General features: G+C 42.6%; 1 protein-coding gene across 6 annotated transcripts in view; it reads right to left on the bottom strand.

Moving 5' to 3' along the window:
• Tnik (TRAF2 and NCK interacting kinase) overlaps nt 1-13,348 on the bottom strand; it is a 394,212-nt gene that overhangs the window by 294,284 nt on the left and 86,580 nt on the right. For all 6 annotated transcript variants that reach the window (XM_042678823.1, XM_042678824.1, XM_042678826.1 and 3 more), the window contains exon 2: nt 1,744-1,809. In XM_042678823.1, the coding sequence (XP_042534757.1) occupies nt 1,744-1,809 (66 nt within the window). The remainder of the gene's footprint in view (nt 1-1,743; nt 1,810-13,348) is intronic.

Here is a 13,348-nt window from a genome sequence, read left to right as displayed (position 1 = left end):
CACCAGGAAACAGATGGGTTATTTCAAGGGTATTGCAATAACTTGGTTACCAAAACCCCCAAAGTTTTAATCCAAAACACTTCATTTCTGTTTCCTTTAGATAATCAAAAGAAATATCAAACTGAATTTTCAAAAAAATCCTAGGTAATTTATTAGAGAAAAATACCCTTTTAAAATACTATAGACATTTGCAGGTAAATGGCTGGGCCTAGAACAAACCAAGTTAAGCTCAGATAGGTAAATAGCACATGTTTTCTTTCATATGTGGAAGCTAGATATAAAATACCATGGGACATGATAACCTACACAGGGCTCTAGGCACTCATACAGTCATTCTAAAGGGAGGATACCACTGGAGAGGAACCCAAAGACATAACTCCTTTGAACATTTAAAATACTATTAATCAAAAGGCATCCCAGAAAATGGAAACATGGAGGATTTTTGGTTGTTGGTGGTAGTGATGGTGGTGGGTTTTTGTTTTTGTTTTTTTTGCTTTTGGATTTTTTTTCTTTTTAGTGGGGGCAAAGTGGGGGTACAGCAAGGGAGGAAGAAGGGAACAAACACAATCCTGGTACTCAGTAGCCACTATGTGGAAAATGAACTATATGCAACTTATGAACAGGGATGGGAAGGGGAATATTTTTGCCCGCAAAAAACAAATGTACCTTACTTATGAAATGGTAATCCCTCTATACAATATCTTAATAATAACAATAAAATTATATTTTTAAAACACCACTGAGTGAATCTGTAAGCAGAAAGCAGCAAAAGAATGGGGAGTTCAATCCTTCCCAACTGTGGAATGTCTGACTATCTCTAAGCCTTCCTTTCCTCCGAACACTGTTCACAAAGTTCATTTCACCTGTGTCCTAGGCCAACCACAAGTCCACTTCTCCAGCCTCAATTGTCTAATAGCTTACATTTTCAAAGCAAATGGGATCCTTTGCTCCTTTGGCATGAGTTGTACGGACTCAAGACTATCACCCTAACTACAAGAGAGATGGAGGTTGAGGGATCATGGTGTGAGGTCAGCCTGGGTAGGCAGAAATTCATGAGACTCCATCTCAGCCAATGGCTGGAGTACAACGGTATGGGCCTTTAATCCCAGCTACTAGAGAAGCACAATAGCTGGCCAGTGTCTCCAGACTTGCATCATCAACATCAACATGAGGATCCCACCCCAAGAGCACCTGGGTATAGAGTGAGGCCTAAGGCAAGAGATGTAGGATGGGGTGGTGGGGAGACTGACTGGAATATAGTATACACCTATACAGAGATGTACCAATAAAATCTCCCTCTGCTTAACTATTATAAACCAGCAGAACCAATAGTAACTACGGCAGAGAGAGGCTGGAAGCGTGGCTCATGTGGTAGAGTGCCTGCCTTGTGAGTGCAAGGCTCCGAGTTTAATCCCCAGGACTGCTACAAAAAAAAAAAAGAACTAGAACATAAATTCTGGTAGTGCTTAAAGGAAAGGAAATTATCCCCTAAACAAGCTTCAAACCCACAGCACCAGAATTTATGATCACATACAAACAATGTAATGCATACTGAGAGGAAAGGCCTGACTTACAGAATCTAGTCTGGGCACTCTATCTACAGATCTATTCCAGAAGGTGGAGAGTCAATGGCCAAATACAATATCTCATTTTGCATCTTGCTAGGCATTTATGAGCAAGTATGTACAATAGCACTGTGGCCCACGTGGCCCACACATGCCTCACACAAACACCATGACTTACCTTGTACACTTGCCCGTACGTTCCATTTCCAACAAGTTCCACCAATTCAAAGATCCCTGCAGGGTCCTGAAAGACAAATAAACAGGACACAAAAATCAAAACAATATTCCAGGCACTATCTCAATCAAAAGCAAGTATTTTGAAAGGAGCAAAGAGATAATTTTATTTGCGTGGATTGTAGGGTATTAAAATTGAATATTATCAATTTAAAAAAACAGTCAAATTCGCCTGAAGTTCCATTCATTCATTAGCTCCATTCATCTTATCTTCATGCTATACTTTCATGAAATATGTGTGCACCAGACAAAAAGCTAGGTACCAGAGGTTCATGCATTGGAATCCAATTTACTCAGGAAGCTGAGATCTGAGGACAAAGGTTCAAAGCCAGCCCAGATAGAAAAGTCTCTGAGCTTTTTAATCTCCAATTGACCAGCAAAAAATTCCAGAAGCGGAGATGTGGTTCAAGTGATACAGCACCAGCCTTGAGTGAAAAAGCTAAGGGAGAGCTCCATGGCCCTGAGTTCAAGCCCAAGTACTTGCATACACGTGTTCTCATGCGTACACACGCACACACGCATGCTCTCTCTCTCTCTCTCTCTCTCTCACACACACACACACACACACGCACAATTTCTCACTGAGGTGGGCTCTCAGGGAGAAAGGTACTCCTACATCATAGAGCATCTGCCCAATGGAAATCACATCTCCATGAGGCTATGGGATCCACATGCACCTCTCAGAATGCTTCTCCTTGGGCTCATTTCTCCTGTCTGTAATGCTGCCCTGAAAATTATGCTTTTGAAGGTAGCTACAGGATTGAGAATTCCAACCAAACTCAAGAACCCTGCGAGTTCTTGCTGTCACACAAGTGCATCCTAACCCTTGGGAGTCAGCTGGATGTTACAGTGTTCATTAAATGTCCTATAATTACCACTATTGTTACTGAATTACAATCTCAACCCCATGAAAAGCAAAAGAAAGCAAAGCCTATAAAATTTAACGCAGAGGCAGAAATTGGCTTTTACTCTTAGTAATTCCCACCTGGAACGAAATCACATCTTTAAAGGCATAAATCAAGATGCAGTAAGCTAAATGCCTGTAGAAGCTGGGCAAGCAAGTGAAGTGTGGCCTGGGCCACTGGAGAGGCCGGGCGTCCTTTCTTTAGGTGAGAAGCGGAGGACCAGGAGGCAGTACTTGACTTTGCCAGAGCTAATTATTATCCTGTCAATAGGAGCCAAAGATTCCCAGGCCTAAAGATTTTTCAATAAAAAACAAACGTTTCCTTTCACATGAGATCTGAATTTATTAAGTGAGTTCACAAATTCTCTGAGAGATTAAAAGAAAGGCCATAAACTTGCATGTCCTCCTACCTGACACCTAGGAGACCACTGTCACATGTTATTTTGGTGGGTGGCTGAGGGGCAGCCAGAGGGGGACATCCTGAGTTGAGGAGATTCAGACAGACTTAGATAGAAGACTAGCTGGGTCATGACTGTCATGGCGATTGTAGGAACGCCGGACAATCAACATGGTGACTCCCCTCTGCCAACATCCCTGTCAACAGGGATGATGTCTATATCACCCAGCTTTTGTGAAGAGTGAGGACCTAACACAATGCCTTGCACACAGTCAGCAATCTAGTGATACTTGATAGGGGCCAGGCAAGGTGGCGCATGCCTGTAATTCCTGTGGAGGTAGGACAACCTTGGTAGCTTGATCCCCGTCAAAAGCAAGACTATGAAAAAATAAAATAAAGCAAAAAAGGCTTTGGTTCAAGTCACAGAACACATGCTTGGTAATTAGAAATCTCTGAGCTCAAATCCTAGTACTATCAAACACACACACACACACACACACACAACCCTATAATATTCACTTTTAATGTGAGGGTTTTATGCTAGTAGCACTGAAATTCACAAAATGCTTTTATTTATGTTTTGGTCGGTCATAGGGCTTGAACTTTGGGCCTGAGCGCTGTTCCTCAGCTCTTCAGCTCAAGGCAAGTGCTCTATCACTTGAGCTACAGTGCCACTTCTGGTTTTCTGGTGGTTTATTGGAGATAAGAGTTTCATGAACTTTCCTGCCTGGGCTGGCTTTGAACCACAATCCTCAGATCTCAGATTCCTGAGTAGATAGGATTACAGGCTGGCTGCTTTTATTTTATATATATATAAAGATACTGTACAGCATGAGTAAGGTAATGAGTAAATTTCCTATCAAGCATTGCTACCCCCTCCTTTTTCTCCTACTATCCATCCCTTTGCTCCCCACCTCCCCAACTCCCCCCCACCAAGTTGTAAAGTTTGTTTTCAACATAGTATATTGTACATCTCATTGCTGTAATATGTCAACCTGTATCCTTGTTTCAGCATTTTGTTACTTCCCTTCCCCTCTCCAAATTAGAAAAATGTATATACAAGATGCAGGGCACCAGAATAAAATACAGTGACAATAGGAGTTATACCACAGGGGGAAGAACATACAAAAGAAATAAAAAAATCACAACAGAGACTAAGATAAAGTCTCTTGTGTCCCTATCTTGGGTTCATTTCACTTAGTATTATCTAATATGGTCATGTGTATATAGCTTTTGGCTTTTTCTGCTTGTCTGGTAAGATTATCCTAGATGTATACTAATTATTGCAAATAAGGGAAACCATGGGACCTATGTTTCTTTGGGTCTAGCTTACTTCACTTAATATAATTTTTTGTCAATCTTTCTGATGGAAGAATAGAATTCCATTAGATAGATAGATAGATAGATAGATAGATAGATAGATAGATAGATAGATAGAGATGTAAACACACACATACACACACACACACACACACACACACACCACATTTCCTTGATCCATTCATCTACTGAGGGGGCATATCTTAGCTATGGTAAAAAAAAAAAAAAATGCTGCGATAAACATAGTTGTGCTGGTAGCTTTAGTGTGGTCTTGTTTGTGATCATTTGGGTAAATGCCCAAAAGCGGGATTGCTGGGTCATAGGGGAACTCTATGTGGAGTCTTTTGAGGAACCTCCATACTGCTTTCCAAAGTGATTGGACAAGTTTACACTCCCACCAACACAAAATGCTTTTAGAGGGAAAGTAGTCACTCTATGAGAAAAAAAGCAAAAGATTTTAATGTAACAATTTAAGAGAGCTGTAAACTCCAAAAAACACTAGTGCTAGGGGAAAAAATTAATTAAAAGAATAAAGCCAGCTGGGTGCTAGTGGCTAACACCTATAATCCTAGCTATTCCAGAGGTTGAGATCTGAGAATCACAGTTCAAAGCCAGCCTGAGCAGGAAAATCTGAGACTCTTATCTCCAAATAACCACCAGAAAAACCAGAAGTGGCACTGCGGCTCAATGTGGTAGAGTATTGGCCTTGTGCAAAAAACAGCACAGGGACAACACCCAGACCCTGAGTTCAAGCCTAATGAATGCCAAAAAATAAAAGGATAAAAACAATAAAGCCAGGTGTCAGTGGCTCATATCTGTAATCTTAGCTACATGGGAGGCTAAAAACAGGAGATCCAACGCCAGCCCAGGCAGAGAACTCAAGACCCCTTCTAAACCACACCTGTGTGCACACCTGTCATCCCAAGGAAGCTGGGATTGGGAAGATCACAGTTTCAGATTGGCCCAGGCAGAAAATTCCAAGTGATTCTGTCTCTATAAAGGGAAGATGGAGGCTGTGTTGCACACCTGTGATCCTAGTAACTACAGGGAAGTTAACACAGACAAACTGAAGCTTGTGCTTTTGCCCAGGAAAGAACTTAGACTCTATCCTACAAATAGAAGGTGAAAAACTGGGCTGAAGGCATGGCTCAATAGTAGTGTACCAAAAAAAAAAAAAAATAGTAGTGTACCAGCCTAGTAAGTACAAGTCCCTAAGTTCAAATTTCTGTACCAGCAAAGGAGAAGGGTCAGGGTCAGGGTCAGGGGAGGAGAGGGGAGAAGAGAAGGACAAACAGACAGATGAAAGAGAGAGAGAGAGAGAGAGAGAGAGAGAGAGAGAGAGAGAGCATGCCAGCATTTAGTCACTAGGAAACACTGGAATTAGAATTACTCTTACGAGCCAGGAGGGCAAGAAACCACACTTCAGAAAACCCCAGATGCCAGAAGTTCTAGTTATGTCCACCTGGTCCAGACAGGTGAGGACCACACTATAAGGGAAAGGAGCGCGTCCTGCACCACCACCCCACAGGTAAAGGACCCAGTCAAGACCACCTGGAGAGTCCTCAGGATGTTCTTTGTTAAACCACTAGGCCACTTGAGCAGCCAGTTTTGCTACAAATGGCATGAGAAAGAACCTAAGGGAAGCAAAAGCAGCTCATCAATGGTGGCAGCTGCTGTTTGTTTCCAAGCCTCACTTCCCAGTAGTTTGTTTGCTCAGTGATGTTTCTGCAACATATTGGGGGAGAAGTTCTGCCTGTGCTTGAAATATCTCCTTGTGCTTTAAATGTTCCTTTTTCTACACTGGAAAAAAAAGAGGAGATGGAGGAAAGTGACTAGTGGCTGTCTTACGAGCTCAGGAATATCAAGGGTGTGAAAGAATGAGCAGAAACAAGTGGTGGGCAAATATCAGCTTCTCCACTTCCAGGACCCCTTCTTAGCAATGGGACTAATAGAGAAGTCTCAAGAGGATTTGGGCAGCTGACTTCTGAGGTCCTTGTCAGACTCTCCAGTTGATGGACCTATGTCCAGCCAATCAGGGCCAAGGAGGTGCCATTCAGAGACTGTGGTTCCAATGGCTGGAAGGGGGAAAGGCTCTTTGCTAGACCCAGTCAATGGAGCCAGAAGTAAAGGTCAAAGGAACGAAGGAACTCCATTGGAAACTGACCTTGAGAAGCCACACCAGAAATAATCATCTGATCAAGTTGGTTTCTCGGAGACCCAGCATATCAAGTTGGTTCCTTGGAGAGTCTAAAAGTTTACAGAGGGAGCTTCCTATGCAATGTCTTGGGTGTCTATGCCTGATGGGAGTGAAGGAAGAGACCAGAGGGAAGGGATGAACTGTGCTACAGAGAAAACATCCCTTCATTATTCTTGTTCCTCTAGTTTTCCAATCACCTAAATTCAAGTGAGACCAAAAGGCAAAAAAAAAAAAAAAAGCAAAGGCAAAGGTCCCTCTCCAATAGAGGTTCTGAATTCATCACATGGCCTTGAGAAGTCACGCATGTGGAGCCTCTAGGCACCATGTCCTGGCCCCATTACCCCAAGAAAATTTGCACGATAAGCAATGGACTGATTAGACCCCAGAGGTATGTGCCAGAATGGGCATCCAGTCTGAGGAGCTAAAGGATACATGGAGAGCTCATGCAGGCTGCCTGGAGCCTCTGATGGGGACCGATATGGCCCACCAGCTGTCCAGTGATCTCAAGAGGCACATGGCTCTCTCCTAGAGGGACCTTACTAACCCGGTGCAATCTGCCCCAGGAATCCCTCCCATTTACAGAGGCTCTGCCTATCCTTTTCCTCAATAAATCTTGGCCGTTTTGCTGCCCCCTCTTTGTCTTCCATACCAACAAGACAAAGAGCTCCATCCAGATATTGTACTTTTTTAGTATCATAAGCAGGTGAACGTTCCTTTATACATGAGTGTCTGTCATCTTCAGTTACATTCTAATGGAATGGTGAGACATCTTGATATGGGCAAGTATCTGGCTTTTCCTTCTACTCTAGCAGAGCCTTTCATGTAATTTCTCCTAAGAATTGTCTATCATTTTCATTGTGTGTGTGTGTGTGTGTGTGTGTGTGTGTGTGTGTGTATGGTACTAAGGTTTGGGGACGTGACCACAGGACTTCACCTTGGCTAGACTGGCGCTCAACCACTGAGTCATGCTTTCAGCCTTGCATTTTGCTAGTTGTTTTGGAGATGGAATCTATCAAATTTTCATTCCAGGCTGGCCTCAAACCTCAGTTCTCTAGATGTAAGCCTCAGAAGTGGCTAGGATGACAAGTGTGAACCACTGATACCTACTTCCATGACGTCAGTTCTATATGCCATATTTTATGCTCGGGCCTGTCTTTAATTGTCCTTTTTGGGGCATCTATCTACACTGATGGGCACCACTCTGTTTGGAAATATACATCCAGCATAGCTCTATCAGTCTCTTACACAGATTCCATTTCTTCTGCCCACAAGGTTCCATCCCTGGCCATCTCCCCTGTCATTCTGCTCAACATCTGCTAATTATCTTATCTCCAAAGTCAATCATATCCATCTGCTCCTCTCCATTCATGAAAGAGGGCTTCACCCTCTCTTTCTAGACTATCTGCTCTCAGGACATTCTTTCTTTCAACCTCTCAACCATACTAATCTTTCTAGTCATGACACAACCTAATTTAAACAAGTTATATGATGGGATGAAAATAAAAGCCAAGGTCTTGACTCTAAGTTCCATCATTCTGGGCTATGACCAACTAGGATCTCAAACCACGTGTCATTTCCCTGACACAACACTTTCAGTTCTGTCCCTGAGTTTTTGTCATTGTTGGGATTTTAATGTTTTTGTTTTTTTGGTCAGCTGCAGGGCTTGAACTCGGGGTCTGGGCACCGTCCCTGAGCTCTTTCACTCAAGGCTAGCACTTTACTACATTGAGCCACAGTACCACTTTCTCCCTTTGTTTTTAATACACATTTGCCAGGATCATTTCTTCAGCAAACACTAGTAGGCAAGTCTATCCCAGGCAGTGCAGTTGACTCACTCCTCTGTGGAGCCTTTTGCAAGTCAGTACATGTTCTCTCTGCCCCAGCTGCCCTGTGTCCCCATGATCACCACCTTTACATGGTGCTGTCCCTTCCCCTCAAATATTTCTCTCCCCTGAGAAGTTACGGATGCGCTGGAAACAGAGATAGTAATGTTTAACTTAGTACTTCCCAGTACTTAAAAGCCTGTATGTAACACATAATTGCTAGACATAGCAATTTACTTTCCGTAGTAAATTGGGGCTTTCTCCCCCAATTCTCCACCTCATGTGTAAAGAAATTACAAGAGAGGAGAATCAGAACTTAGAGCCAAAGTTCTAGCAAACTTAGGTCAGTTATTTTCTTTCTTTTTATTAGAGGCTACTAATTGTACAAAGAGGTTTTCATTTTGGTATTTCCATACATGTATATAGTATGATTTAGTTGAATTCATCCCATTATTTTTTCTGTTTTATCACTCCCTGTTTGTTGTTTTGTTTTTTTGTTTTTGTTTTTGCCAGTCCTGGGGTTTGATCTCAGGCCTGGGCACTATCCCTGAGCTTTTGTGCTCAAGGCTAGCATTCTACCGCTAAGCCACAGCACCACTTCTGGCTTGGAGATAAGAGTTTCATGAACTTCCTGACTGGGCTGGCTTTGAACCTCAATCCTCACATCTCAGCCTTCTAAGTAGCTACGATTATATGTGTGAGCCATAGCACCTTCTCTCCCCTTTTTTAAAGGACTTTTAATGGGTTTCATTATTCGATTTTCATACATGCATATAAAGTACTTGGATCATAATTGTCCTCCATTGCTACCCTTCTTTCACCCTCCCCCATCCTACTGGTTCCTCTTTCCAGTCTCTATTTGACACTCACATTTTCAACCTACACAAGTTGTTTCAGACACTCTTCCTGTCACTGACGCCCTAACACCAGTCCCAAACATACCCACCTGTCACAGGTGCAAGCCCCTATGGTCTTGCCAGTTCTAAAACCACCCATGGAGTCTACTGTTTTGAGCCATGCTTCCTGTGTTGAGCCAGGCCCATGTGCAGTACAATGAGGGAAGGCACTGCACTGATAATCATGTCACAAAGACAAAGCAGCTCAAAGCCAAGAGTTAGCTTAATCCTCCCTCCTCTGTTTGCTTAGCTGCTCTTAAAGCAAGGATGGGCAGCAGGGAAGCAGGCTCCATACTCCAAGGAGAGAAAGGCAATTCATTGACATTTACCAAAGTCAGGAATCTCTGTTAGCTACGCATGCCTTTATTCAGATCTTAACCTTTGCAGAGAGGCCAAGAAGAAAACTTAATTCCCAGGTAGATCAGCTTACATTATTTCATAAGGAAATATAACTCCATATCAAAAGGCAGGCTGTTCCCAGAAAGAAAGTGCTGATAAAAGCAAATGTGACTAATCATTATAATAAAAAAGGAATAGCAAACAATTCATGATCACTTATTTAATGATCACAACCTCATCAAGTTGAGGCTACTATTTATTATTACTCTTGTTTTTTTGTTTTTCCAGGTGAGAAAACTGAGGCACAGAAAGAATAAACACTTGCAGTAGGACACAACACTGATGACACAACACTGATGAGTACAGGGCCAGGATATGTATGTATATGTGTTGATATACATACATACATACACACATACACATATAACACATAACCATCTGGTCAGATGCCATACTGAGCTTTTAAGTGCTATACCATCAGCTTCATCAAATCGAAATTCGCAGCCCTAGATCCATCACTTACTGGCTTCTCCAACTTTGAACAAGTTTCATAACTGCTCCGAGTCTCTGTTTTTTCATCTTTAAAGTGGGGGTAGTATTACTTCTTTCTGGGGCTGTTGTGAGGATTGTGAAACTATATCTAGGCTATAGTTAGGCATGATGGTACATGGCTGTAATACCAGCTACCAGGGTTGCAGAGACAGGAAGGTTCTAAGTTCAACATCAGCACAGCAACTTTATTGAGGAAACTAGGAGCAGGGCTTGCCTAGCATGCATGAGGTGCTAGATTCAATTCCCAGTACTTCAAACCAAGTATCTATGCTGCCTCAGGGCTCAACACATAGTAGGACTTCAATAATAGTCATCTATTTCCTTCTTTTTCTATTTGAAAATGTTCAGTTAATAAAGAATAGGCCAGCACCCATGGCTCATGCCTATAATCTTAGTTAATCAGAAGGCTAAGATCTGAGGATCATAGTTTGAACCCACTCCAGGAAGAAAAGTCCCTGTGAGACTCTCTAATCACAGAAAAAGCCAGAGGTAGAGCTGTGGCTCAAAATGGTAAAGCACCAGCCTTGAGCAAAAGAGCTCAGGGACAATACCCAGGCCCTGAGTTCAAGCCTCACAACCAATAACAACAACAACAAAAGAACAGGCCATAGGAAAATCCAGCCTGCATTTCATAGATTTCCAATTTTAAAAGCCTATAAAACTAACAACGCCAGTGAAAGAAATCCCATTGCTTTTCAGCCAATAATATCACCTCAAATTTTAGTAGACAGGATCAGATATTTATGGACCAACAGATGTCTCTTTAGAAATGTGAGGAAATTGGGAGGACACATTAGGTGTTTCAAGCTCCAAGGATGTTGGAATAAATCCCCCTTTCCATCAGCTGATGAAATCTGGGCAGCCTTGGCTGGCTGGGGTCTGTCTTCACAGCAAGGCAAAGAGATTTAAGATCCAAGGACTGATTGTCCCAGTCTCTGAGCTTTACTTTGATCCCTCCAGGTCTCCTGAATGACACTAGATTTACTGGAATACTAAATAACATCTTAAGACTAAATATCTAAAGTTTGAAAGGCAAACTTAAATCGCTATGAAGAAAGACATATCCTTAGCAGCATAATAGAACCTATATATTCTTCCCTACCCTGCCCTCTTTTTTGAAAATGATATTCAGAGAGAAACTAGAGAGCTTTTGAGAAATAATCTAACCCTTTCCCAAGACTCCTCTTACAGACACAGCCCTCCCAGTGCAGGACCTTTTTCCCTTTCCCCTTGGGCAAGATGAACAGAACATAGATTGCAGATCTAACTCTGAGAATGATCACACATCCCTGGATTGCTACTACATCAGCCCAAGGGTTGTACCTCCTCTAAACTTAAGGGAATGAAAAAAAAAGGACCAAATGTTATTTTTTAGAACCATATTTAGCAGCTCTTTGGTTGGGTTTCAGCCCTGACAAGCAAGCATATGCTTACAAAAGCAAAACAGAACAAAGAAAACACAAACAGTAGGGCAAGCTCTTCATATTAGTATCTTAAGTCTTCAAGCTTTTTCAACATCATTATTCTTCTAGAATAAGTGCAGTATGGAAAAGGCATCATGCTGACTCATGAACCCTGGGTTCGAATGCACATCCATCTCACAGTCCAGGTCCTACAGGCACTCATTCTTATTCCCCTTCCTAATACAGCTAGGGTCAAAGGCCTTGCCTTACACAATAGAGTTTACTTATTTCCTAATATTTACCTACTGTGTTATTCACTATCCAAAGTAGAAGCAAGGAAATCAGCCCAGCCCCTACCTGAGGTAGTTCCAGTCTAAGGAGGCAAACAGACGTGTGCAAGGATGTGATGAAATTATCCTAACAAGTGGAAAAGATGCTTCAAAAGCACCTCTAGAAGATCTGCAATGTAGTCCAGTGGCTCATCTTCATTAACATACGTCTAAGCCATGCCTCTAAGGTCCAGCAAGGAAATAGATAAATATATGATTGATACATAAACAGATAGGTAGATAGACAGATGGATAGATGAATGGATAGCAGATAGATAGATAGATAGATAGATAGATAGATAGATAGATAGATAGATAGATAGATAGGCAGGCAGGCAGATAGGCAGACAGACAGACAGACAGACAGGCAGGCAGGCAGGCAGGCAGGCAGGCAGGCAGGCAGGAAGGCAGGCAGGCAGACCACTGCTTATAGATTTATTTTTCATGGTCCTGAAGATCTATCAGAGAAGTAGGGCTCCAGTCTGGAGTCCACTCCTGGCTAGTGCGATCTGACTGCTCATATTGTGGGTTTTCCATCTATGCTATGGACTACTGGCACCTTTTCAAGGTTGTATCCTGCATGTGAACATGCTGGATGACTCTGCAGCCCCATATGAAAAGCAGAGTCTTGGGGAAAGGCAGTCCAGAGCCAGGCTGCCTCTGGTACTGATGCCTGTATGGGCATGGCCACTAGGGTCCTTGAGCCAATATTGACTCCTCCACTGCCATCCAGCCCTTGGCAAAGTCAGAACATGGGAGCCACATCCAGGCCTCTCAGAACAGGACAGTAATGACTTCTAGTTTGGCTTTCAGTTCTGAGGACAGAGGCTAGAGCCTCCACACCTCCTATTTGGTTTGTTGTATGTTTATTTCTACCCACTAGTCAACAGCCTCAGTAGTGAAACAGTTTCTGGTACCCTACCCCAGCTTAAGGCTGGCCTCCCAAAGCAGGCTTAACAACGGCATCTCCAACCTGGCTCCTCCATTTCACAGGCAAAAGACCTTAATCTACAGATGTCACTGGATTGGGACAGGCAATGGCCCAAATGCTTTGTCCACCTTTCACTCTCATCCTTACAGCAATCTGGGAGATAGATATTTCTAAGCCCCGCTTTCACATGATGAAACCAGGGCTTCAAGGAATTAAGTACCTTGCCCAAGGGAAAGCAGTAAATGGTAGAGATGGCAGCCAAGCGCAAGCCTTAAAGGGAGGATAAAAATACCTCCCCTGGAGACTTGTTCTGAGCATCAGAAACAACATATAGAAAGCACTTAGTACAATGCTTGGCAAGCCTTAATAAATAATATCTATATTACTGCTCCTGCTGGTATTAGTAAAAGTTGGTCAAGCTAGTAAGAGCATTAGTAGTAGGGCCAATATTCAAGTCC

The sequence above is a fragment of the Dipodomys spectabilis genome, unplaced genomic scaffold, assembly GCF_019054845.1.
Source record: "Dipodomys spectabilis isolate Male_0828 unplaced genomic scaffold, ASM1905484v1 ptg000050l, whole genome shotgun sequence".
In the NCBI taxonomy this organism is placed as follows: Eukaryota; Metazoa; Chordata; class Mammalia; order Rodentia; family Heteromyidae; genus Dipodomys; species Dipodomys spectabilis.
This window is presented reverse-complemented; position numbering and strand designations above follow the sequence as displayed.